Source organism: Cucurbita pepo, chromosome 14 (assembly GCF_057944985.1).
Source record: "Cucurbita pepo subsp. pepo isolate OVF chromosome 14, ASM5794498v1, whole genome shotgun sequence".
Lineage (NCBI taxonomy): Eukaryota > Viridiplantae > Streptophyta > Magnoliopsida > Cucurbitales > Cucurbitaceae > Cucurbita > Cucurbita pepo.
The window spans coordinates 3,121,504-3,148,400 of NC_141811.1; the positions used below are offsets into that span (position 1 = coordinate 3,121,504).

The window sequence follows — 26,897 nt, forward strand, 5'->3', positions numbered from 1 at the left end:
CACAAGGGTAAAAACGTCTTTTACTAAATCCCGGTCAAACAAGGCAACCAAATAACAATTCACAACAGATCCCAACTTTGACCCGATAATAATAAAAATAAATTCCGTCCGGCCCGGGTCGCCACTGATATATCCGAATAGGTCCCACAAGCCAAAAATTAATAAAAGATCAGACGGTCAATAACAAAAGATGGCGGTTGACCGCTGACCTTAAATCATGAAACACAGCTGACTAAAAAGCACACAATCATTTCCCTTAATAGCCGCCCGGCCAGAGATATTATAATTACAAAATTACCTAATACAAAAGGGTGGCTCTGGTTGTAATCCCCTGATTCGCGGACCATTATATATTCTTTCTTTCTTTCTCCCCAAGAATCTGGAGTTCCTGGAACCTTCCGGATCTTGACGCTTTTCGAGAGGCGTCGAAGATTTCTTGAGCGCCAAGTAAAGCTACTGTTACCAACCTAATCAACCGTCGCACTGTAACCGCGAAGCATACGATTACGTCTCTTGTCGGTTATTTCCTCTAGACAAACCATTACTTATAAGCGGACTGGTCGTTGCTTCATGGCCAATCGGAGGAGAATCGACGTGAAGGAAATCTGTTGTTTGAGTTCTAGCAATGAATCGGATTGTGATTAGGAGTTTTGTGAGGGGGCTCGTTAATAGCCGGAGCTTTGGCTCGATAGCCGGTGGCAGTGGCGGTGGTATGAAGGTCACTTTTGCGGCGGCGGCGTCGCCGTCGACGAGGTACCAGCCGTTGGCGGATGGGGGATTCCAGTGGCGGAGGTTGATGAGCTCGTCCACGGCGGTGGCAGAGGAACATGGGAAGGTGAAGTTAGAACAGGGGAATAAGGATGTTGAGAATCAGGAGAAGGAAAAAGAGAAGGATAATGCGCTGGTTTCCAGCTATTGGGGGATTTACAGGCCGAAGATTACTAGGGAAGATGGGTCTGAATGGCCTTGGAATTGCTTTATGGTATGAACTTGATATTCATCATTTTGTCCTTTTCGATTGGGCTTCGGGATTGGTCGTTGTACTCTTGCCCGTTAACTGTTTGATTAAATGCCTGCTTGCTTTTGGCCTGAACTTGTGTGTCCTTTTCTTGGGTAATTCAAAGTTCTTCGAAGATTTCCTTATTTAGCTTTGGAGGATTTGATTAAAATGCGTTTTATTTTCCAATGTTTTGATTAGATCCCTCTTGTTAAGCATGAGAATAGTGTTTTTTCTTCAATGATTTTGCGGTTCTGATGAAACTATTGCTGTATATGCAGCCATGGGAGACTTACAGAGCGGATGTGTCCATAGATCTTGGAAAGCACCATGAGCCAAAAACTTTTCTGGACAAAGTCGCTTACCGTGTTGTGAAGCTTCTTCGAATCCCAACTGATATCTTCTTCCAGGTGGGTTATTTGATTCGTTTGTTCTTCCATCAAATCCTTCGAATTGGAACAATGAATTCTGAGTGGTTCAATCATTATTGAGAACCCTCTAAATGTGCGAGTCTCTGTTTATGTCGACTAGAATTCATGTCAGTGTTCATGTTGTGCAGAGGCGCTACGGCTGTCGAGCAGTGATGCTCGAGACAGTAGCAGCAGTCCCGGGCATGGTCGGGGGCATGCTGCTGCATCTAAAGTCACTGAGGAGGTTTCAGCACAGTGGGGGGTGGATAAAGGCCCTGCTTGAAGAAGCAGAGAACGAGAGGATGCATCTAATGACCATGATTGAGCTCGTGCAGCCCAAGTGGTACGAGCGGATGCTTGTGATCACAGTGCAGGGAGTGTTTTTCAACGCCTTCTTTGTGCTCTACTTGATGTCCCCCAAATTAGCTCATAGAGTTGTTGGGTATTTGGAAGAGGAAGCCATCCATTCATACACCGAGTACTTGAAGGACATCGACGAGGGCAAGATCGAGAACGTCCCCGCTCCTGCCATCGCCATCGACTACTGGAGGCTGCCCAAGGACGCTAGGCTGAAGGATGTCATCACGGTTATCCGCGCCGACGAGGCTCACCACCGCGACGTCAACCATTTTGCTTCTGTGAGTAACCATTCTTCTTCTTGTTCTTCTTTATTTACTTAAATCAAACACTTTCTTATGGCATGAGTTTTGTTCATGTGCAGGACATCCATTTCCAAGGAAAGGAACTGAGAGAATCAGCCGCCCCAATTGGATATCATTAAACTCATAATTTTTTGTGTTTGTTTTCGGATTATAGGCCTAAAAAGATGCATTACTATGTGTTCGGCTTTATATTTGGTCTCCAGTTCTACTAAATGTGTACATAAGGATCAATAAAAACCTTCATAATACAATTTTTTAAAGGAATTTTACGTTGAATTTTGGGTCTTATTAGAAATTGTGGTGGTTATGATTGACACGTGTCGGTTTGAAGTCCTTGTTTTGTTTTTGACTTTTATAATCCGTCGTCCCACTTTCTTGGGAACTTCTAGGCAGGATCCGACACGTCGTCATGGCCAAGCTGGAAAGTTCTGTCACGCAATTTGCTTGGAAGAGTCCAATAAATTGTTCTTTTTTTTTTTGGGTTAATGTGGTTACTGCTGGGCCGCCAGATGGGTCTTGCCTACGTGAACAGATGGGTCTTGCCTACGTGTAACTTCTTAATATCACAAACGTGGTACCTTCCACCCTGTCAAAGTTTTTCATCCCGAAAGAAAGTGGGTGTCGTTCGTATGAGATATTTTGAAAAGTGGGTGTCGTTTGTATGAGATATTTTAAAGAAATTTGAAATCAAAAGTATCAAAGATAGAATATCATATTATTGTGGAGGTCCGTAATTCTTAATGATAAGGTAATTTCTCAGGAACTTATCATCCAAGTAGGAATTCTATCAATAAATTTAATTAATTAACAATTAAGAAAAATCGCAGTTGCACAATATTTAAAATTAATAAATTTATGAAGATTTTAAGTTATTTATTGTTTAATTTAGTGGGTAATTAGCCATAATAGAATATTCTCTATAAATTAAGAAACTTATTTAATGGATGACTTTTGATAAATTTTTTAAAATTGGTACAACAAATTTAAATGAATATTAAAATTTCCCCTTATTTAAAAATAATCGACGTGCATTAAATTAAAACAATTAATCCATAATGGTTAACTTTAATTATTGGGTGGCACTCAAAAGTACTTTTTAAGTGCGATCACAAGTCGCCGACCTAATTTCACCAAACTATTTATTTTTTTTGTTCAATATAAAAAAAAAAGAAAAAAAAAAAAAAGAAAAACATTAATATAAACAAAATATAATTTCCATTTATTTTACTGAAATAAACAAATTAATTCTCAATCTTTTAAAATTTTAAACGAAAATATTAAATTGAATATTTCAAAAAAAAAAAAAAAAAAAAGAAAAAAAAATTGATTTGTAGGTTGCATGAATTTCGATCATAATCTAATACGTATTTAAATTATTAAATATATGATATATATATATATATATATTTTAATATTTTAAATAATTTATCCGCAATTATTTGAATTATAGCCCAACGAAGAGATGCTACCTAACCGCGAACGGTGTGCGTTATTTTTGCAAATATAATTTTTTTGACTTTGGTTGTAGTTATCTGTGGAATGTGAAGTCGATAGTCTCTGCCGAAGAGGAGAGAGTTCATCTTGAGTTCCTCCGATGGACTCCGTCTTTGCTGCTGCGACGAGCAACATAGCTATATGCTGTGTTTCGAAGGCCTTGAATCGGAGGCTCTCCGAAATTGTTCGTAGAAGATGCGTTCGCGGTGGTGACCGAGCTCGCAATTTCAGCTGCATTTCCAGATACCTTGCTCTATACGGAACTGGACTTATTGGTTCTTCTTCACCGTCGCTTAGGACTCTGCAAGTTGTTTTGCCTTCGTTGCAGCGTCGTTTGCGTTGCGTTTCGAGTTCCTCTGTGTCTTTTGCATCTGGTGGCGGGAACGGTGGTTTTGGAGGGAATAATGGCGGCGGAGGTCGTGGTGGAGATGGTGGACTGGGCGGTGGAGATGCGAATAAGTTTGTTTCTGGAAGTGCCGAGGAGGTTTCTTCACTATTGCCTAACGTGATTATACTGGATGTTGGAGTATGGATTTTGCATCGCTTCCTTGGTTCTTGCTTTATCTATTCATCGCACATGTCTTCGTATTTTAACTCTACCGAAAGCTTTGATGATTGTTTTTTACTGATTTTCTTCTGTGCAATATTATTGTAATTATTTTTTTTTCTCATAGAAAAAAAATCGTAGGGAATGACATGCGGGGGATGTGCAGCAAGTGTGAAGAGAATACTAGAGAATCAGGTTATAGTTACTAATTCTTTTTGCTCGGTCTTCAAATACGGAAATAATTTTTGTAAACAAGAAACATGAACTAATTGAATGAATTAAATGTAGAAAACCAGGATAGTAGAAGCCAGTGAGTTTAGAATTTGTTCAAATAACTGTTAACTAAAATTGGGGCAAGGAATTGCAAATGAACAGACATTTTTTTTTTCCTTGATGTATGAATCAATGCTCATGTTATTGTCAAATCACGAACAGCCACAAGTGTCATCTGCTAGTGTGAACCTCACAACAGAGACTGCAGTCATATGGCCAGTTCCGGAGGTTAAAGATTCGCCGAATTGGCTAAAGCAGCTGGGAGAGACGCTTGCTAATCATCTAACTCGATGTGGTTTTGCATCTAGTCTTCGAGGTGAAAGCTCTTTTTTAACAAATACAAAGTATCGTCATTATGGCCAATGTTTAATTGTTGTTAACATGATCTCTGGTATAATTGTTCGTTAGTTTGGTACTTACTAACCTTGAATCTTGGCGAAGTTGGACATCTTCTTCAACTTCAACAACAGTCGGGGGTAACTAATTGGGTTCAAGCAGAGTCAAACATTCGAGGGAGGTCACCTCCTCTAATCTAAGAAGACTTAATAAGATGATTAGGTTATTTCGAAACTCAAAGCAATAAGCTATAGGATAAGAATCATTTTGAACTCCTTATCTTCAACCCATAGATGTAGTGAACCACAACCGCTTGGTGACTTGAAGATCTGCGCAAGCTTTATGGAGATATGAAAGTTTAGAGGGCTATAGCATATGTGCTTGTGAATTCCTATGGAGGGGACACCTTAGTTTAGTTTCAAATGCCAAGGATTTATAGTAAGGTTGCCATTCCATAAGGTCAAAATTAGACTTGAATAGAATGTGTGTATTTATATTTATATTATTGGGGATGCTTTGTGTCTAAAATAACATTTTCCTTGAAATATCAAATTGAAGTTATATTTTATTTTTATGTTTTTTCTTTTTATAAAAAAAAAAAAAAAAAAAAAAAAAAAAAAAAAAACCCTTTGGTCTTTGTTCCTGTAAATTTCATTATTGAATCATTGCACAGACTTCGTTTTGCCCATCTGCTAGCTAGCAAGTGTTTGCAATCCATATTATTGAGAACGAACTATTCTATTTATAGGGTTGCGCTAGTATTAACTTTACTCATCCCAAATGCAAGTGGATTTGATATATTAGATCTTTGCACTCCTCGAAAGCTCTACATGTTTTCTATAGCCTAATAATACAACTGTTCTTATGTGTCCAGAGTCAGGAAGAGACAATATCTTCCTGGTTTTTGAAAGGAAGATGGAAGAAAAGCGCAATCGATTAAAAGAGAGTGGTTAGTACTTAATTCCTATGCTTTGGCCCTTCTTCCAAACCTAGTGTTTTACTATGATTTTTTTTTTCTTTTTTTTGTTTTTTGGATGGATAATTATGTTTACCAATAAATCTCTTAAAAAATAGCTAACGCAGCTCTTTTCTAACGCTGTCAGGCCGCAATCTTGTTTTTTCCTGGGCTCTGTGTGCTGTGTGCCTTCTTGGCCACATTTCTCATTTCTTTGGCGCTAAGGCTTCATGGATCCATACATTTCATACTACTCAATTTCATCTATCATTGTGCTTATTTACATTACTTGGCCCTGGTCGTCAACTTATTATTGAGGGTATGAAAAGTCTTGTCAAAGGAGCTCCAAACATGAACACTTTAGTCGGACTTGGAGCTCTATCATCCTTTACTGTTAGCTCATTGGCGGCCTTAATACCAAAACTTGTAAGTGACGCGTCTATAAACAAAACCCACATGTTTTTATACAGTCCTATTTATTCGATATATTATTTTGTGGCAGTCAAGTTAACCATTTCAATCATCAGTTGGTTTTCTTTTTTATTTTCTATTTTTTTTCATTTTAAGAAAAACTCAATTTAATGTATTGTTATATCGCTTACCAGAATATCATTTGTGGTTTTTGTTACAAACATTTTTCAGGTGGTTTTTGTATTGCTCACCAGGTGGTTTTTGTTACAAACATTTTTCCAATGTCAATTTATTGCTATATCGCTTACCAGAATATCAATTTAATGTATTTTGTTCCGTCCTCAACTCGACATAAAATGCCTTACGTGTAATATTTGTTTTCTGGACAGGGTTGGAAGGCTTTCTTTGAGGAACCAGTTATGTTAATAGCATTTGTATTGTTAGGAAGGAACCTTGAACAGAGAGCTAAAATTAGAGCTGCGAGTGATATGACAGGTCTTCTTAGTATTTTACCTTCAAAAGCTCGTCTTGTTATTGATGGTAATACTGAATCAGGTTCAACGGTTGAAATTCCTTGTTCTAGTCTTTCAATTGGAGATGAAGTTATTGTCCTTCCTGGGGTTAGTCAAATGAATATGTCTCCCACTCTTAAGTGATATCTTTACATTATTGCCAATTACTTTTAATAGATTTCTCCTTTCTTTTAGCTCATTATATCCCATACCAAAAACTTCATTTGAATAATTTACATCAGAACGATTTTCCTTGTTTAGCTGTTTAGAAAATTTCAGTTAAAAACTGTTTGGAGATATAATACAGTTAAAACATTTAACAGTTTTACTGATCACTTTGATATAACTTTTTCTTCATTTCAGGACCGTGTTCCTGCTGATGGAATTGTGAAATCTGGTAGAAGCATTGTGGACGAGTCTAGTTTCACTGGGGAGCCATTACCTGTTACCAAGCTGCCTGGGGTACAATTTTTTTTTTGGTTGTTTTTTTTTTTTTAAATTATAGTAAATGCATTGGTATCTCATTTTGATGTCAGCCTCACATGTTTATTGGGAAGCAATAAGTCTACCTTGTTGCACTGTGGTCATATATAGAACAATATGGTGCCTTCTGCATCTGTCTAATTGAACAGTTAAGGTACTTAACGTTTGTGCATGATAGGATAAGTAAACTGTATTTGACCATTATGACGTATTTTTAGTTTCTTAGGACACAGCACTTCTGAAATCTACCAAGAGTATGTTAGTGTCATGTTGTCATAGAGTTTTTTTTTTCCTCCCCTGTGCTAGAGCCAAGTTGCAGCAGGAACTATAAATCTTAATGGAACTCTTACAGTTGAGGTGCAGCGACCAGGAGGTGAGACTGCTATGGGAGATATCGTTCGTTTGGTAGAAGAGGCTCAAAGCCGGGAAGCTCCTGTTCAACGGTTGGCTGACAAGGTTATCTCTGAATTTTTGTTATCTTTCTCTTTCTCTTTTTCTATTTCTGTGTTGAAATTGCTTGAAGTAGGCTGATAAGATTCTCTGAGATAGGTCTCTCTCTCCCTATTTTCTTATGGATTGCCTGTCCATGACAAGTTTTGAATCTTTCTTCTCAATGAGATATGTTCTTGGGAGATTTCTAGTGTTAGCCATGACAGGGTAGAGGAGAGATGCGAAGCTAGAAAGGAGAGGGAGGAGAGATGCGAAGCTAGAAAGGAGAGGGAGGAGAGATGTTTAGTTTGAAGCATTGTCACTGGCAGTGGAGTGGAGGGGAGGGGAGGAGAGAATACAACACAAAGGCATCTCCACTTAATAGCTGATTCTTTTTTTTTCCAATACAAATTATTTATTGTGTTCTCATTGTTTTTTGTTTGACCATTTATCCCTTACGACCGCAACAGTTGTTTCATTAGTCAAATGAGCATCCTCTTAGTCAAATGAGCATCCTCTTAGTCAAATGAGCATCCTCTAAATACAGATGCTTTCCTTTTCTTTTTTCTTTAAGAGGTTGTAACAATACGATACAGCATTGTGGGGTTAGGGGTTGCTCTATAGGGTTAATCAATGCGTGCAAGTTTTTTTTTTAATAAATTTATGGTTAAGAAAAACATGCCCTATCTATTGAAGTCATACTATGCTCTTTCTGTGACTCCCTAGTTGATGTATCATGGAAATTTGGGTGGATTTCTTATTACTTCTGTATCTTTCTTCCAATAAAAGAAGTTCCAAGCATATTTAATGGCTTCTTATTGTCAATTTATGCATGCAATTGATTTATTATGCTGGCTATTTTTACTTCATCAGGTGTCTGGGCACTTCACTTATGGAGTAATGGCACTCTCTGCTGCAACTTTTATATTTTGGAGTCAATTTGGATCACGCATTCTGCCTGCAGCTCTTTACCATGGAAATTCAGTTTCATTGGCACTGCAGCTTTCTTGCAGTGTTCTGGTATGATGCTTGAAGTTTGTGCTCAAACCTTGGGTACTCTTACATGCAAATTTATGAACCATGGAAAGTAACAACTGTTTTGATCGCTACACATATTCTATATCAAAATGATATTTCTGAGGGATCATTCTAGAAATGATACACTCTTTACCATATTCTACGTCAAAATCAAGTAATTCTTATACTAGATCTAAAGTGGCCATCCTAGACACAGATAGAATTTTGTGGTTGAACATATTTAACGCTCTACTTTGGGAAATTTGGTTTGAAGAAAATACATGGATTGTTATCGGGGAAGATCGATATAACATCTGTACTCTTTGGAGCTTAGGTCTTTAATAGCTGTTTCGTGGATGTAGAAATACAATAAATACATAGGGTCAAATTTGTCGGAACTAGAAGACTCATCTAGTGGAAACTTTTATTTATAAGGATCCACACTCAGGAATGGTTTGCTGTTGAATCGTTATATAAGTGGTTTTCTTTTATTAAATTCCTTCTTAAGATGCATATATGTAAATTCTGTGTATAATTGTGAACGATCCGACAAAGTACTTAGAACATGAATGAAATTGGGAGAGATTTGGAAGGTTCATAATTGACTCATAAAATATAAAAAACACTATATTCTTGACGCAAGTCTCATATTGTTCTAGTCAACTTTTTGATTCAACACTCCCTTGATATGAAAAGTTTTATTCTTTGTATGACCCCTCCGTTCTTCTTACGAACTAGAGAAGAAAGGAATAGTCTATGCTGTCTTTTTCTTCTTTTTTATTGTAATTTTCTTTTTGTTTCTCTTTTATCAATTGGCATGTTTAACACTCACTTGATATAAATGTTTTTTTTTTCTTTGTATGACCCTCCATTCTTCTTACGAACTAGAGAAGAAAGGAATAGTCTATGCTGTCTTTTTCTTCTTTTTTCTTGTAATTTTTTTTTGTTTCTCTTTTATCAATGGGCATGTTTAACACTCACTTGATATGAAAAGTTTTCTTCTTTCTATGACCCTTCCATTCTTCTTACTAACTAGAGAAGAAAGGAATAGCCTATGCTGTCTTTTTCTTCTTTTTTCTTGTAAAAAAATGGTTTGTTTCTCTTTTATCAATTGGCATGTTTACAGATCGGTATATTTCTGGCCTATATTCTTAATGCAGGTTATTGCTTGTCCATGTGCACTTGGCTTAGCTACTCCAACTGCAATGCTGGTGAATTATCTCTTTAAGTCTCTTCATCTCTGTATTAGATTGTTTACTTTGAACGTATTTATGATTTTGCGCTTTGTTTATGATCTACCAGGTTGGCACTTCATTAGGTGCAACTAAAGGATTACTTCTGCGGGGTGGAAATATCTTAGAGCAGTTTTCAATGGTGGATACTGTTGTCTTTGACAAAACAGGGACCTTGACAGTTGGGAAACCTGTTGTGACAAAGGTGTTGGCGACTTCTATATATGAGAGAAATGTAGATTCACAGTTGAGTGCGGTTTCTTAACTTATAATGGATGTTTCCTTGGGTGGTAAGTAGGCATATTAGCTAATAGTGTAGCTAAAGTGAGACAGCCACCTCCATTTTTTTTTTTTTTTTTTAATTTGTAGAAAATAGACTCAAAATTTTGTTCAAGAACTCAAACTCCTGAAGGAGTGACCAAAGAAAGCAGTAAAGTTCTGAGGGATGAATAAACACGTACCCGCTTAAACAAATGTTACCAGGAGAATGATGTTCAAATGAATTGGAAAAAGAACACCATTGAGAAGCCTTGAACTTAGCAAGGCCAAATTTTTTTTACCTTCAGCTCGATTATCTTCAAAATTAATGCTAGCTTACTAAAAGATTTAGTCAAGGGTGTAATCCAACCAAATCCTGTGTGTCATGTTGTAATGAGATACCCAGACCTTATCGATTCACATTTAATCCATTGGGCTTTTGCATTGGGTATTTGAAGTAAGAGCATGAGGAATTTGGCTTGTAAAGAAATGTCGATATTTAGTGAGTGTTATGGATTTTATCCATTAAAATTGGGTGTACCACTTGTACCAAATGTGAGATAGTTTTCTATGACTACAAATCCCAGAGTCACTACTGAGTTTTCTATGACTACAAATCCCAGAGTCACTACTGAGATTATCTGTTGATTTGATACAGGATAAACTCACACGGCAATCATTCAGAAAATGAGATTCTCAAGTTTGCTGCTGCAGTGGAATCTAACACAGTTCACCCAGTTGGCAAAGCAATTGTAGAAGCTGCTCGAGCTGTTAATGTTCAGAATTTGAAGGTAGTTTCTTATGCATATTATATATATAAATGTTAACTAAGCAAATAGGCTGGATTTTTTACAAGGAACTCAAGTCCTTCATATAAAAAAGTTATTAACTTTGCTAATAAATTAATAAGAATAATTTCTTGACTAGCCAGTTCCAGTATGTAATAGAGTACTTTCCAGGAATGTGTACAGAAGTTGTAAAGGCCACATTTCCATGGAAATGTGGCATCATTGACACATGGCATGATGCAGCATCCAAAAAGAAATTTCTTCTTTGCACATCCGTTGAGAAAAATATAAAACCTAATTGTACTTGTCAATTAAGTAATTGTTCCCCCCACCCCCCCAAGAAGAAGTCTGGATAATAGTTTAGCGATTTGAATTATATAGGAAGAAACGTGTTAGACATTGTTGCTTGTTAATCATGGTCTTTTATTATACGAATTTTCGTTTATGCTCACACATGCATGCACCACTATAGACTTACAGCAGTTTCCTAAGTGTGGCTTCTCTGAAAGCTCAAACCTCATGCTACCATTGGGTTTGATCAGTGATATATTTTCATGAGATGTAATTTGAGGGCTGTTATGCTATTGGCAAAGTGGGTATACATAACCTGGTATCTTAGATGGAGATAATTGAGTTGTTAAGAGAAAAATGAAGTATTTCATTGCTCTTTGAGCTATAATTTTAATTATTGAATTTAAATATTTCACATTTACAGGTGGTTGATGGAACATTCATTGAAGAACCTGGTTCTGGTGCTGTTGCAACAGTAGAAAACAGGACAATATCTGTCGGAACTTTGGACTGGGTTCAGAGGTATTCTCCACATCTCTTCTGAAATATGCATTGAAGGGATATGTTGTTTTTGTATGTCTATCCATGAAAGGTTTGTTTGTTTCTGAAAGCTCTTAACTGCACTGAAACTTTGCAAAAAATCAGTTCAATGTAGGGAGGAACCAAAGAACCTTTAATGGGAATAGTTGGAACCGGGAAGAATCTTTGATTTGCCAGAGTATCATTGTTCTTGCTGGTGGTCCCTTTCAAATATTTTATTTAATTTTTTTTAATGACCCCTTTGTGATTATTTTAGGGAACTCCTATTGGGATATATATTCCCTTATGGTAACCGCGATGTACATGTACCTTTTCACTATATTAATTTTTTTTATAAGAAACAAAGAAACCTCGTATTAACCAGTAGAGAGCAAACCACAGCCAAAAGGCTGTAGGGATGAGGGATCATACTCAAGTGACGTCTCTGAGCCATGAAAACTCTTTCTTGTTTCAAACCACTGCTCAAATGATGTCTCTGTACTATCCCTCAATCTAGGGGGATTTATGTGTAGATTATTTTTGTTGAATACGAAAGCCTAGATTTATAATCTCATTGAATTAATTATATCCCCAGGCATGGAGTTGTTGCTGATCATTTTCAAGAAACCGATGATCTCAAAGCTCAATCGGTCGTTTATGTAGGAATAGACAATATTCTTGCTGGTCATATTTATTATGAGGATGGCATACGGGAAGAGGCTAGTCATGTCATCGACACTTTATCTAGGCAAGGAATTAACACATACATGTTGTCTGGCGACAAAAGGAGTACTGCTGAGTACGTCGCATCTCTTGTTGGAATTCCTAAAGAGAAGGTATGAAATTTGATTCCTTATATGTACCTGTAAGTTCACTAGATTTCAATACTGTATCAATCACCTATGGTGTTACTATTTAGGTTGTTAAATGGTTAATTTTTTAAGGTTTATTGTGTGTGTGATATCTTATTTTTCTCCAAAGGTAGTTAATATGCTTGTGACCATAAATAAAGATATCTTGAGTAGTTGAATTAGCACAATATATATAAGGTTTTGGCAGAAATTCATTTTCTTCGACAGTTATTTTGATGAATTGCTGTTTTCTAGTCCTGGAGCAGTCTTAGGCTCGTCATAATTAAGGGACCTAAAAAGCTGGTCTGGATGGACTAGCACATCATTATGCCCTTCATATTTGAATACGATGCATTAGAGTTAAATGAAAGTGAAGAAAGAAAAGGAGAACTGTAATAGGGAGAAATTGTGGGCTAATTTCAAGAAAGCAAAGCAGAACTTTCTATTCTTTAGATCCTAATTCGATATTTGCTTCATGTGGTTTGATAAGAATGACCAAATTAGGTTAGCTGAGTTCCTTTAGAAAAGGAAGCTTTTTTCCTATAGAGATAATCCCATATCAAAAGATTAAACTGTTAGATTATGATAAATTTAATTATATAATACTTCAACACCACCTCACTTATGGGGTTGAAAATTTGTAGAAGGTCCAACAAATGGAAATCAATATTAATTAGGGAGGAATTGACATTATAGGGGTTTGAACACATGACCAACTCTAATACTATGTGAAATGACTAAACCCAAAAACTTAAGGTGATAGATTATGGTAAATTTAAGTATATCAATACTTCAACTAACTAATTAGAAAATTAGGTATTTCCCCTTTTCCCCTAAAAGAATTGCATACCTTAAACTCGATACACTGTCTTCAAGTTTTTGCTTCCCTTTCTCGTTGACTTCTATATTTTCTATTTATATTTTATTGACAAGCAACAGCCTTACCTAAAATCAATCTTGATTTTTGGGTTTTAAGTAATTTTTTAGTTGGCAAGATTCATATGCTTAAAAGAGTTTTTAGTTTTGGGGTATATAAATGGAAACATTTTTTTTTATCTAGTGTGTCATGTCACCTGAGTTTTGACTTGACCTCATTTTGTATGTTGTGCCTTGCCTAGGCTCTGTTATATATAGTATAACTTACAAGACAGTGTATCGAGTTTCAAAATAAAATCCTTTTTTTATGATAAAAATCTTTGAAGGTACGATCTGGAGTTAAACCCCATGAAAAGAAGAAGTTTATTAGTGAACTTCAGGAGAGCCGCAACATTGTAGCCATGGTTGGTGATGGAATCAACGATGCTGCTGCCTTGGCTACTGCAGATATTGGAATTGCGATGGGTGGGGGTGTCGGAGCCGCCAGCGAGGTGTCTCCTATAGTGTTAATGGGCAACAGACTCTCTCAGGTACTTCAAGCCATATGTTGTTTTGTTGCCAGTGTTTATATTTTTGGACACATGTAGACAGAAGTTCTTGTTCATGATAGAACGCAGCTATCTTTGTACTTGCTTAAAGGCCTGCTGCCCGTATTTATTTCCAAACCTATATTTTTTTTGGCAGACATTCCTTCTTTTTCTCCTCATATCAACATAATTTGATGTGTTACCTTGCAGAGTTGAAAGATTGGGATTTCATTCTTCTTACAGAATTTTATTTTTAGTTGAAACATAAGAGAAGTTAGTTCTTGTTCTTGCTGGGAAATAAATAATTATCACAAAATATATATTGAAGTCTACACTCAAGGCTGGGGGAAATGGCAGAAACGGCTCCTTAGTCAACAGTAAGAGAAGTCCAACTAGGAGCTATATTCGATAAGTACTTGGAATATTCTAATTTCGAACTTGATCCCTTTAGAATAAAATATGTCTGTACCTAGGTTTCAACAAAGGGCTCTCATGTAATTCAACATTTCCACCAAAGAGTTTTAGCTATGTCACTCAGCTGTGAACCATCGAGTGCTTGGTGCGTCAACTTAATAAGATGAGTATTTTATCTTCATAGCAGCAGGGCGCTGACAAACATTTCACTAGTTATAGTAGCTGTAGCGTTACAGCAGCTTTTAGAAAACTTTCAGAGATTTAAGGGTGACAAATGCCTTCTCCTCATTGCATTAGATGCATTGGTAAGTCCTTCAGCCCTGCGGAGAGGAGTAACTTGTACATTGCCGCTCGTCAATTTATATTACCTATATGCAGGGAAACCTGCCATCTGAACCTAGAAGTCCAATCTCAATCATCTCTCTAGTGAGGTGTACTGCCCAGATCAATTTAAGTAATGTAATTAATACTGCCACTGAATATATTTCCTCTGGCAATCCTTGATAGGAGACTTTTATTATTCACCGCCGCATAGAAACGAGGAAAAGAGTTAGGGATCTATCTATAATCACATTTTTTCCTACAATATGATAGCTGTTCTATTACCTAATCAGTAGCGAGAGTTTCTACCCACAATGCTCATGCGCTAGCTATGTGAAACCTAGAACAGAAAATCTACCAAGTATAGTCTTTGTTAGATACTACAAAACCTCTATACAACGAAGCAATAGGGAATCTCTTATATTGAGGGATTATACAAAGTGAAATTTCTCAGTTTTGGTATCTGGAGATCAAAAGATAAGAGGCCATATTAGTAGAGTCGATCACCGCGGTTTTACGTATTAATCAAACATGATCTATGTGCCTATTTTTCTTGTGAATTGTCATCTTCAAAATCATATTTTCTTTGGTTTTATGAGATTGGATGTAATTTCCTTCAAAAACTTCCTTGCAGTTGCTTGATGCTTTGGAGCTTAGCAGGTTAACCATGAAGACCGTGAAGCAAAACCTTTGGTGGGCTTTTGGATATAACATCGTAAGTTTTTAACCATCACCTAGCTACTCTCTATTTTACCTGTCCTTTATATTACATAAAATTTTCATTCCACTTTTTATGCAGCCTATAACCAAACATTCGGCCCGTTTGATAACACGTCACTTTTGGTTTTGATTTTAGAAATTTAAGTTTATAAATATTACTTCCACAAAAAAGAAATCGTAAGAAAACAAGCACAATTTTAAAATACCAAAAATTAAAAACCAAATCATTATCAAGCGGGATTAAAAAATTTCTTCACATTTTATCTTTTCATCTTTTGGGTTCTAGGAGTCCTAAGGGTAATTAAATTTTATCAGGTTGAAGCTCTGTTCTCTTATTATTGTTTCATTCAGTTGTCGTTCATTTCATCTAACTTCGTTTCTTCCTTCGCCCACAGCCTGATTTCATTATTAGAGGTGCACTGTGTTGGTTTAAAGCTTGCCTTTTGAGTTGTTTTCTTTGACTCGTAATTATGAATTGAACCCAAACGAGTCTATACCTCAACGCCCACCTTACCCCCTGATTAATTAATATTTGGGAGAATCTATTCTACGGGAAAGCAAATCTCTTCAAAAACTACATGAACACAGGCACAGAAAAACACGGTTTAACCAACTTGGGTTCTAGAAAATTAAAGAACAATCCCTAATTGTTGGGTAATCAAAAGCAAAGATAGTTACAAAAAAAATAGGAAGAAAAAAAAAAAAGATAGGCATTGAAATGTTCTCGTAGACCTGAAACCTTTTTCCGTGTATCAAACACTGGAAAAAAAACAATACAAGTTTATTTTTAACCATAAATTCTACACCATAGCATAGCAAAGAAACAATTTGCCATAGAAAACGGCACTTATTTTGGAAAGGAGGCCCCTGACGGTATTGTCCTTCATCATAGCCCGCTTACTTGCTCCCTGAATCATATCAAAAGCTGGCCAAAAGGGCCCATTCACACCTTAAAAGCAAAAAAAGGCAAAACTAGAACACATGATTCAACTCCTTTGAAACACACGTACTTCAACCAGGCCAAAGACGAACTGTATAGGCTTTCTGAACTCTTAAAGTGAGGTCGACCAAGAAAAAAGGCCAGATTCTCACTTTCAGCTTATAATAAAGGAGGCTTCTTTAAATATTACTTCGATCCCATTTCTTTCTACTTTTGTTCATTTGTCCATTTGAGTCTATTACTTTAAACAGTGTATATTTTTTTCCCTTCATTTTTATTTTTCATTGAAATATTTGCATCACACTTCATTTACTAAATTTCTTATAATGTTGCAATAATTTGTATTAAAATATCTCCATTGTGTATATAATTTATGTTAAAAATTTGAAAATAGGAATCAAATAGTCCTATTCTTGAAAGAACCTTTCGTTACAATCGATAAAATGAATAGTGTTTAGAATAAATCAAACTTAACAGCTCCCGAATGAATAAAGTTTGAAAGTAGACTAAAATGAACCAAAACTTGAAGGGCCATTTCTTTTTCTAGGGCATATATGTATGATGTATATATATGTACTTCCGTTCTCTGTTTATGTTTGCCTAATTTGGCTTCTCTGACATCTTCATTCAGGTGGGAATTCCAATTGCGGCAGGCGTCTTGCTTCCTATTACTGGGACTATACTCACACCTTCCATTGCGGGTGCCCTTATGGGTCTGAGTTCCGTAGGAGTTATGGCAAATTCACTACTTTTGAGATTAAGATTTTCTCATAACAGAAAAAAATCCCTGGAGGACCAACAACCTAAAGAAAAATAGATTAGAAAGAAAAAAAAAAAAAAAAAAAAAACCAAATTTATACCAACCCCATGAAAGAGATGGCTTTAATTTTTTTATTACAGAAATGGAGAGATTCTCTTTCTTTGATCGAACAGTGAAACTGAAGGTTTGTTAATCATTGTTTTAGCAAGCCATAAGATGCTGCTTTGCGATGCAATGCATTGCATTTTAAGTGATACTCATAAAATAGCTATTAGCCTTTGGGCTTGATATTAAGAAGTTAGTTGGATGTTAATTATTTTCATTAAGGATTCAGTTAATATACTCTTAACACTAAATAAATACTCGTTTTTAGCTTTTTAAAGGGGTACTTTTGTTAATGGATTGGAAGGCTTTCTTGTATTTTTGTGGGGAAAGGGACTCCCCCTCTCCCTTGTCCTCCTAGGTTGTATTGGTTGGCTGTTTTGGAATTGAATTGTTTCTCGTTTCTCTAAAACATAAAATAAATTTGAGACTGGATATGGTTGTTTGCTTTTGTATTCGAGACAGGATCATATATATCATTGACATGTAAAATTCTCTTTTAAGTTGAAGGTTGAATTCTATGTTTTTAGATCGCTTCCACATCAGTAGTGTTCGTGGTTGGCTTACTCAACTGTGTATCAATCTTACAGGTAGGGTAGGGCGACACAGCCCCCAACCAAGGAGTGATTACGTCTAACATGTCACTCCTTATTTTCTGTCATGCTATAAATTATTATTAGTCTTTAAACTTTTAATTTTTTGATTAATTAATTTTCTAAAAATAGGAGAGAATTGTTTGCATATTTGAAATATAAATTAACGTAAATAAAATTAAATCGTTCTTATTATCGGAAATAAATAAATAAAAATTATAATATTACTATTGACTTTCATTAAACTTTTAAAACCTAAAATGATTTAGTCGTGGCCTACAAATAAAAAATTGAGACTTGAACATTAAAAAAATGTTTTTTAAACGATTAGCAATGATTTTTTTTTTTTTTTTTTTTAAAATTTTATTTTATAATTTAGTATGAAAAGAGAAGAGGTGTGTAATAATAATATATATTTTTCTCTCTAATTTCTCTCTCCGAGATTCCACAACCGCGCGCAGTGTGTTCCCCGTTCCCAACGTACTCCCTTTTCGTTTCACCTGAAAAAACAACCATTTCCCGTTTCATTTCATTTCATTTCATTCACTGCATTCCAAGTCTGGCAATTCGAATCGGATCCCTTATTCCTTTTTCCAGCTGCTTTTCACTCATCTTCCAATCTTTCAAGATTCAGGACTTTCCCCTGCTTAATGGCTGACGGTGAATTAGAGAGGGGAGAGGTCAATTGTAGGCTTGCTTCCATGGATTCCTCCGAGTCCCGATGGGTATTTCAGGATGAGGATCAATCGGACATCGACGAGGAGGCGGAGGACGAGGAGGCGGAGGACGAGGAGGACGAGGAGAATGCAGCGCAGCATCGTATGGATTTGGAGTCTGAGGAAGAAGATAATGTTGAGCAGAAATTGATTCGGACTGGCCCACGTATTGATTCCTTCGATGTCGAAGCTCTTGAGGTCCCTGGTGCACATAGAAATGAATACGAGGTTTATGAGTTTTCAATTTAAGTTGCATTTTTTTTTTTTGTCTCTCTTAGTTTTGTTTATCTACCGCGATATTGAACTGGAAGCAAGTTCTAGTTTATTTTACGTTGTGGTGTGATGTAAAGCTAGCGGAACATTATTGGTTATCTGCAGATTCTGGGTTACTTTTTTTAGCAGCAAGGTTAAACTACCTAATTGGCTGATGATTAAATGTCAATGTCTGTTCCATGATGACTAATCAAGGAGATAATGGCTGTATCTACATTCTCTGTTACTTTGTACGGGATTTACTTTCAAATTCGGTCCTAGTTTTAAGTTTGTAACTTCTCTTCAATCGGATATTTGGTTTGAGCGGAATGATAGTTATATAACGTTAATTCATGGGTATGAAAGTATTTGAAGTATTTGATGTTCGTAACTTATTTTCAGGACTTCAGCGTGGGAAAGAAAATTACTCTTGCTTTTCAAACCCTTGGAGTTGTATTTGGTGATGTTGGGACAAGCCCTCTGTATACCTTCAGTGTCATGTTCAACAAGGCTCCTATTAAGGAAGATGAAGATGTTATTGGGGCATTATCTCTTGTTATCTACACCTTAATCTTGATTTCACTAGTCAAGTATGTTCTTGTTGTTCTGCTGGCAAATGATGATGGTGAAGGTATGCTTTTTAAACTTATGTCATTTATTTAAAGTTGCTCCTCTTGCATGCTCATATTTATGTGTATTGATGCAATATTTTGTGAGCTCATATCTTGAAGGAGCGCTCAAGGTTTGCTGGTAGAAAATGCCCCTTCTCTTAGGATCCAATGTATAGCTGACGGTCCTGAATCTTTTTCTAAAAACTTGGTTCGGTTTTAGTCCGGATTTTTGTTAGGTCTTTTTTTTTTTTCATCTCTTAATGAAATGGATTCCCTAGCAAAACAATATTGGCCTTAACTTTTCTGGTATGACATGTTATTTCATCATGCACTCTCTTCCTCGCTTTGTCATTTCCAAACCAAACTGTACGTACTTTACACAGGTGGAGTGTCGATGAGGTTTAGTTGGCTTTATGCATTATAAGTCCTATGAGTTTTGTAATTTTCTACTGTTTTGCTAATAGCTAGTTTAGTGTTTTTGTCGTTTCTCCCATCTCCTAGTCAGTTTTGGACACTTATCATCCTTCACATGTTTTTCTGGAGTAATATAGTTGTTCTTATCCCAATGCATTCCTTCCACCCTGAATAAAATGCATACAAATATTGTAGGTTGGCCTAGTAATTAGGGGGTGGCTGCAATAGGATCATACTGGCGTAATATGCATAACTCCAAATTTTCTGAGCCCTTAGAGGAGAAATCTTGCTAGCCATTGATCAAGTCATCACACAAATGATTCGGTCTTTGTATGTAAGAAAATGTGTTATGAAACGTATAGTGTGATTTTCATTATTTAGTTATCAACTTTTGCAGGAGGTACTTTTGCTTTGTACTCCTTGATTTGTAGACATGCCAAGGTCAGTCTACTCCCAAATCAACTGCCTTCAGATACCCGAATATCACGTTTTAGGTTAAAGGTGCCATCTCCTGAATTGGAAAGATCACTAAGAATAAAGGAAAAACTTGAGGCTTCCCTGACTTTGAAGAAGCTTCTCTTGATGCTTGTTCTTGCTGGAACTTCTATGGTAATAGCCGATGGAGTTATTACACCAGCCATGTCAGGTTTTTATATACTATTTCTTCTCTTTTCTGCTGAGTAAATTCTCGTGCTGCCAGCTTTGGGACAATGGAAGCCATTTTAGATGTATTGTGATCTTGGCCATGGGCCTGGCTGAGGACAAAACAAACTTTATCCTCTATTTTAGTTGGTTTCTTTCTTCTTTTTCATTTCCTTATCCCTGTAACGAAATTGCACCTTTATTCCATAAAGAATCTGTTTTACTGTTTAGACGACCTTGTATCTTTTATATTTGGAAAAAGCTTCCTAGCCAATAATGGAGCTAGAGATTTGGGTATTAGTAATGTTGAATAATGACGACCTTTTGTTTTAAATCTTGCAGTAATGTCGGCTGTTGGTGGACTAAAGATTGGAGTGGATGCGATCAATCAAGGTAGTTTCTTACCTTTTTGACTGTCTAGTTCCTCTTATATGGCAATTCACTTAGACAGTCCACAACATGATGATAGATATTGAAGTGTTTGATAACTCAGGGGCATCTTCTTGAGATCCATTCATTTTGAAATATATTATGAGAGATGATCAACTGCCTTTTTATTTTTTTTTATCATCATTTCAAAAAAGTTATAGTTTGCTGTTTATTGTTTTTCATGCTATTTCCTTTTTAGTTTCCGGAGTTCTGTGATTATGCAACAGTGAAATCTGGGCTTATGATTTGTGTGTGGATATGGGGTTGAGGGCTGGATTTTTGCCCCTCATTCGATTTGTGAGTTACAATGGGTGTGAGGAGAACATTTTTTAGTATAAAACTAGTCATTATAATTTTAATATCTATCAAGTATTTAGTATAAAAAGTGTTTTTTTTTCCCCCAATTGAATACATTCAAAATCCGTTAATATCTTTTGTATACCATCATACTTCGCAACAACAAAACTTGTAGAGTATACTTGAAGCTCATAAAGTATGGATTCTTTGTCTTGTATAATGTTTCTTTGTCAATATCTAATATGGGTCAACGATTCAGCAGTTAGATACTTGTATCAAGTGTGAGAGCTTTTTATAATTTGGAAACTATTTGAACCTTTCAGAGACACGGACATAACAAAGACAAAATTACTAGGGAAAGCGATGAAGTTTCTGAATACCCCATAGCTCAAGTTGAAAAACAACACATACTAGCCAATGAAATTTCTGGTTATGATACATCAGTCCTTATTTGTAGAGAGTTATGGATGAAGCTTACTTTCAAGCTCATTAAATCATGATGTCATATTTGCGTGTATCCCTACAAAGAAAAGACTCATTTGTTTATGCCATGTAGCTTTTCCACTTAACACACATGTTTTCATAGATCATGTTTTTCATTAGTGCTTCAGTAACAAGTAATCTAGCCAGCTTTTAGGTCTGTAGATATTTTTCTAATGAATGTAAAAAATATGGGCGAAGAACAGTATCAAAGCATGCATATTCTATAGACTATATTCTCTTTCTTTTATCTATTGTATTTGCTTAATTTAATAAAAATTTCTAGGCAACTCTCCCCTTTTATTTGTCCGTTTGAGAAGGTTTTATATAATTTGTTGGGTTGGGTGTGGCTTATAAGATTCTCTATCCTGCTGATATTGATGCATTTATTTCTCTGCATCACTTCTTGTTGCTATGTATATTGGATCTGATTTTTTTTTTTTTTTTTTGTTTTTTTTTTTTGTTCACTGTTTGTTGTTTCTGCAGATGAGGTTGTGATGATCTCAGTTGCCTGTCTTATAGTTTTGTTCAGTGTTCAGAAGTATGGCACTAGCAAAGTGGGGCTCGCTCTTGGTCCTGCATTATTCATATGGTTCTGTACACTTGCAGGCATGGGGATTTATAACCTTGTCATATATGATAGCAGTGTCTTAAAGGCATTCAATCCTGTTCATATTTATTATTTCTTCAAGAGGAACTCTACCAATGCATGGTATTGCCTTGGAGGTTGTTTATTATGTGCTACAGGTAAACACACTGATCTACCGAATATTTCTTTGTTGTTGTAGTTTAAACAGGAGGCACATTTCATTAATACAGTAAAAAGGTATGATGAAAATTACAAAGTACTTCTCTTTCCCCCAAAGGATATTTCGACACCCCCAGCGCCCCAGACCACCAAAAGAAACAGAATGCACAGAAACTCATTGATGAATGAAATATGAATTTTTCCATCATTGATTTGTTAGCTTATATAGCTTGGTTTTGTGTACATCCTTCCCCACATTTTGGTGGGGAGGGGGTTATTATATCCTAGTGGACACCAGTTTTCGTTTACACTTAATTTTTGAAATCTGTTAATAATGTGGATCTATGCTATGTCTCCTGGTGTTACTCAAGTTCATGAAGAGCGAGAGGGGTAATACCTTTAGCTCTGTTATATAAATCAAAACTATAGTATGCCTCCTGATGTTTCTTAATTCACGTTTCATATTGTGATTCCATGCCTACCATTACCGATTACATAAGTAGGATAGATGTAGAAACTTAGAAAGAATATCCTTATATCCATATGAAGAAATTATTTTTTTCAATTATTGTTTAGCCTCTAACTATTAATTAGTTTACACGTAGTTTTAAAAAGTTGAATTTGGTGTGGCTTTGATCAGCATGGAGATTTTCTAACCCTCTTATTTTGTTTCTGACCATCAACTACCAGGTTCGGAGGCAATGTTTGCGGATCTTTGCTATTTCTCTGTGCAGTCAATACAGGTAGGAAGATGTAATTTAAGATTGTTGAATTAGGTACTTTATGCACATCCTCTCTATATGATAACCTTGCACTTTTCAAGATGTTATTCGTGCAATCTTTCACCTTTCAGCGTTCTCTGAATTTTGATATCTAATTTTATTTAGTGAATGTTTGCAGCTTACGTTTGTGTTTCTTGTCTTGCCTTGTCTTTTATTGGGTTATTTGGGTCAAGCTGCCTACCTTATATCAAACCACAATGGAGCTGAGCACGTATTTTTTAATTCTGTTCCCAGTAAGGCTCATTAATTATCTTTATTGATTTGTAAAGCTCGATGTTTTAATATTTTTTATAATTTCAGTGGGTGCTTTTGCTAATGCAAGTCTCTTGCTTACTGTCTACAGAAAGTGCCTTTTGGCCAGTTTTTCTCATTGCTAATGTTGCTGCATTAATTGCGAGTCGAGCAATGACTACGGCTACCTTTTCGTGTATAAAACAATCAACGGCACTTGGTTGTTTTCCTCGTCTTAAGATCATTCATACATCTAGGAAATTCATGGGGCAAATCTATATCCCGGTGTTGAATTGGTTTTTATTGGCAGTTTGCCTGGTGGTTGTCTGCTCCATTTCTAGCATGTATGAGATTGGAAACGCATATGGTAATGTTAACATTTTCTCATGATCCAAAATTTCAATTGCTTTACCATAAATGATTTATCTTTGAGGATAAGTTGGCCGCAAGGACGTGAGCGTTTTTGTAGCAATTTTTGGTTCCTTATTAGATTCTTTGTTTCGATTCTTTGTTTCTCTTTGGGCTTCTGCTTTCAGGCTCTTTGTAATTACTCGATAGGTCTTATTTGTCTTGATCGGAGTCATTTCTTGTAGTATGGATCCCTTTTGTGGACTTTTCTTTCTGTATGCCAATGTATTCTTTCCTCTTTCTTTCAATCACGTGTATTCTTTCATCTTTCTTTCAATCACGTTTTTTCTTTTAGAAAAATGAAGAAGAAGAAGAAGATTGGCCCAGGTTAGGTAAATACGGATAATGATTCCATCTTAACAAGCCAATCTGAACTGTATCCAATAGTTTCAATGTATAATGAAAATTTTGGTGTTTATTCTTAATCAAAATAGTGTAAGGAATATTGGGCGGGGGCATATGGAGGTTGAATTATTGTATCCTTGTTCTGTAATGCTCTTACCCCGTATTCTCTTGGGTTTTATATGCTCTACCTGATCTTTTTGCTAAACTAATCTTTCTTGCAGGTATCGCTGAGCTCGGAGTGATGATGATGACAACTGTCTTGGCAACCATTGTTATGCTTCTTATATGGCAGATAAACATTATCATTGTAATGGGTTTCGCGATGATCTTTCTTGGGATGGAACTGATATTTTTCTCGTCTGTGTTATGGGGTGTGGGTGATGGAAGTTGGATCATATTGGTCTTCGCAGTGATTATGTTCTTCATTATGTATATTTGGAACTACGGAAGCAAGCTCAAATATGAAACTGAAGTCAAGCAAAAGCTGTCAATGGATCTAATGCGTGAGCTTGGGTGCAACCTTGGGACACTCCGAGCTCCTGGCATCGGTTTGCTATATAATGAACTAGTGAAAGGAATACCTGCAGTATTTGGCCAGTTTCTGACTACTCTTCCTGCAGTTCATTCAATGATCATATTTGTCTGCATCAAGTACGTACCGGTTCCTGTTGTGCCTCAGAGTGAGAGATTTCTGTTCCGCCGAGTCTGCCCGAAGAGCTATCACATCTTTCGTTGCATTGCCAGGTACGAAAACTCAATTTCCATAAGAAATGTGGCTGCAACGCATTCATTTTGGTTGATCTTCTCATCAAAAAGATGAAATTTGGTGATCTGTTCAGTATGTGGCTGATTATAAAACTATATGTGATACTCTACCTTTATATGATCTTTCATTGTGGCCTCATCACTTAACAGGTATGGTTACAAGGACGTTCGAAAGGAAAATCATCAGATGTTCGAGCAGCTCTTAATTGAAAGCCTCGAGAAATTCATCCGTCGAGAAGCACAAGAAAGATCGTTAGAGAGCGAGGGAGACGATGATACTGATTCCAACGAAATCCACAGCTCTCGACTTCTTGTCGGTCCAAATGGAAGTGTCTATTCACTTGGCATTCCTCTGCTTGCTGAATTCAACGAGGCTAGACCCATAAGTGAAGTCATCCACGTCCCAGAAGAAGTGCAGGCAGTGGAATCTCTAGATCCCTCAATCCCAGATGCAGAACAATCACTTGAGAGAGAGCTTTCTTTTATACGAAAGGCTAAAGAATCAGGAGTGGTTTACCTTCTCGGCCATGGAGATATTAGAGCCAGAAAGGATTCTTGGTTTATTAAGAAGCTAGTGATCAATTACTTCTACGCATTTTTAAGAAAGAACAGCAGGCGGGGTATTGCCAACTTGAGTGTCCCCCACACCCACCTGATGCAGGTTGGCATGACATACATGGTTTAGAAGCTCAAGCCTTTTGCCAGAGGATTACCAAATATACGCGCAGCACGAACGGAAGGAGGTCGGCGAAAACAAAAACAAAACAAAAAAAGGAAGGCAATGGTCTTTGTATTCTTCAGTGTGCTACAACATTCATTTGGATTCAGAGGAAGCTTTGTCACACTCCCTTTGCTCATGGGGAAAGTCTTGCAAGGCTCCATTCTGGGTTGGGGTCACAGTTTCAGTTCTTCGTTCGTGTTCGTGTTTGTGTTCGTGTTCATGCATGATGATGAACGTGTAGGATGTTTGAAATTACGTGAATTCAATCGATGAGATCTGTTACGACTTAAAAGAAAACTGTTCGAATTAGTTTGGTTGCTCATCAAACTTTCATATGCATCAGTGGTTGTCTTGTTGAAAGGTGGTTCCACTATTTCTTGTTTTTGGCCCCTGCTCACTCATTCCCCATGATAATGCAAAACCTTGCTGATAATCCAATTCCTATTCAGATTTTGTCTAAGATTTCACAAGAATTCTTCACCCAATCTGGTCTCGGTAGCCCTCTTAGACCCGGACCAATTTTTCGTACCGCCCCTTTACTCTCTCTCTTTATAAGAAAAAGCCTGCGGACAGTGCGAAGAGCTAAGCCGTATCGTGGCGAAGGTTATACCTCAGAAAGTCAGCAAAGCTAAGGTTTCGTACGTCTGTTTCATATCCTTTCAATCGACAACTAATAAGGAAGACATGAATGAATTCCCCTTTTCAATCAAAAGTACTCGTAATAAAATAGTTGACTTTTGTTTTAATATTTTAATGATTTGTTGATGTGAAAGTAATTAAGAAAATTAAATAAAAAATATTATAGATTTATATGTCAATAAACATAATTATATTTGATTTAACATAAAATTAAAGGCACATAAATGAATTTTTTTTAGACGCAAAACATTATAAATTAACAAATAAATAATCATATGAAGAAGGCACTAAGAAAACATATTTTAAGTCAACTAGGAAAATTAATTAATTAACAATATTTAACATAACTTAGACAAATGGAGCAAAAAAAACTATATTTTAAATATATAATAATAATAATAAAAAAAGAATATTATTAAAAGAAATGGGCAGACAAAATTAAAGAAAAGAAAGAGACCACTGAATTTGTACATATGTGTCCAATAGTTAGGTCAGCCAGCAAAACCGGGCGCCAAACTTTATTAGAACCCACTTCAGAATGGAATATTCCACCGCCCTTGCCACGTGTCGAGAATCTAGCGATTGCTACAAATTTCAACCAATCACGTTCGCGAAACTGATCGGATTTCGTCTCGAGCTCTCGTCCACGAATTCTGATATCCCTTCTCTCTTCTCTCCTTCCACTCGCCACGTGTCCGA

General features: G+C 36.3%; 3 protein-coding genes across 4 annotated transcripts; all 3 read left to right on the plus strand.

Annotated features, from left to right (window-relative positions):
* Positions 1–357: 357 nt before the first annotated feature.
* Positions 358–2,345, plus strand: LOC111809803 (ubiquinol oxidase, mitochondrial). The gene is made up of 4 exons (XM_023696233.2): positions 358–982; positions 1,279–1,407; positions 1,557–2,045; positions 2,129–2,345. The coding sequence occupies exons 1-4, from the start codon at positions 626–628 to the stop codon at positions 2,186–2,188; spliced, it is 1,035 nt and encodes a 344-aa protein (XP_023552001.2). The 5' UTR covers positions 358–625; the 3' UTR covers positions 2,189–2,345.
* A 1,225-nt stretch (positions 2,346–3,570) lies between these two features.
* PAA1 (P-type ATP-ase 1) lies at positions 3,571–17,345 on the plus strand. 2 transcript variants are annotated; one of them, XM_023696919.2, is made up of 17 exons: positions 3,571–4,089; positions 4,252–4,305; positions 4,546–4,699; positions 5,594–5,668; positions 5,823–6,100; positions 6,475–6,705; positions 6,961–7,059; positions 7,387–7,536; positions 8,383–8,529; positions 9,687–9,737; positions 9,829–10,004; positions 10,675–10,807; positions 11,520–11,617; positions 12,210–12,450; positions 13,668–13,871; positions 15,238–15,318; positions 16,895–17,345. In XM_023696919.2, exons 1-17 carry the CDS (start codon positions 3,664–3,666, stop codon positions 17,078–17,080), a joined length of 2,784 nt encoding a protein of 927 aa, XP_023552687.2. In that variant the 5' UTR covers positions 3,571–3,663; the 3' UTR covers positions 17,081–17,345. The 2 variants fall into 2 exon arrangements, with proteins under 2 accessions (XP_023552687.2, XP_023552688.2); XM_023696920.2 differs by having other exon boundaries at positions 3,951–4,089; positions 4,238–4,305.
* An 810-nt stretch (positions 17,346–18,155) lies between these two features.
* LOC111810175 (potassium transporter 7-like) lies at positions 18,156–25,927 on the plus strand. Its single transcript, XM_023696777.2, has 10 exons — positions 18,156–18,662; positions 19,089–19,317; positions 20,109–20,357; positions 20,696–20,746; positions 22,046–22,306; positions 22,998–23,050; positions 23,208–23,322; positions 23,433–23,687; positions 24,295–24,817; positions 24,989–25,927. The coding sequence occupies exons 1-10, from the start codon at positions 18,369–18,371 to the stop codon at positions 25,521–25,523; spliced, it is 2,565 nt and encodes an 854-aa protein (XP_023552545.2). The 5' UTR covers positions 18,156–18,368; the 3' UTR covers positions 25,524–25,927.
* The last annotated feature ends 970 nt before the right edge of the window (positions 25,928–26,897 follow it).

Excerpts from the sequence above, each read along its gene's own strand:
- LOC111809803 (XM_023696233.2), top strand. The coding sequence starts at position 626 with ATGAATCGGATTGTGATTAGGAGTTTTGTGAGGGGGCTCGTTAATAGC. Across the intron at positions 1,408-1,556 it reads CAACTGATATCTTCTTCCAG|AGGCGCTACGGCTGTCGAGC; the intron begins GTGGGTTATTTG and ends CATGTTGTGCAG. Across the intron at positions 2,046-2,128 it reads ACGTCAACCATTTTGCTTCT|GACATCCATTTCCAAGGAAA; the intron begins GTGAGTAACCAT and ends GTTCATGTGCAG.
- PAA1 (XM_023696919.2), top strand. The coding sequence starts at position 3,664 with ATGGACTCCGTCTTTGCTGCTGCGACGAGCAACATAGCTATATGCTGT. Across the intron at positions 7,060-7,386 it reads CTGTTACCAAGCTGCCTGGG|AGCCAAGTTGCAGCAGGAAC; the intron begins GTACAATTTTTT and ends CCCCTGTGCTAG. Across the intron at positions 12,451-13,667 it reads TTGGAATTCCTAAAGAGAAG|GTACGATCTGGAGTTAAACC; the intron begins GTATGAAATTTG and ends AAATCTTTGAAG.
- LOC111810175 (XM_023696777.2), top strand. The coding sequence starts at position 18,369 with ATGGCTGACGGTGAATTAGAGAGGGGAGAGGTCAATTGTAGGCTTGCT. Across the intron at positions 23,051-23,207 it reads TCTCTGTGCAGTCAATACAG|CTTACGTTTGTGTTTCTTGT; the intron begins GTAGGAAGATGT and ends GAATGTTTGCAG. Across the intron at positions 23,323-23,432 it reads ATTTTTTAATTCTGTTCCCA|AAAGTGCCTTTTGGCCAGTT; the intron begins GTAAGGCTCATT and ends TACTGTCTACAG.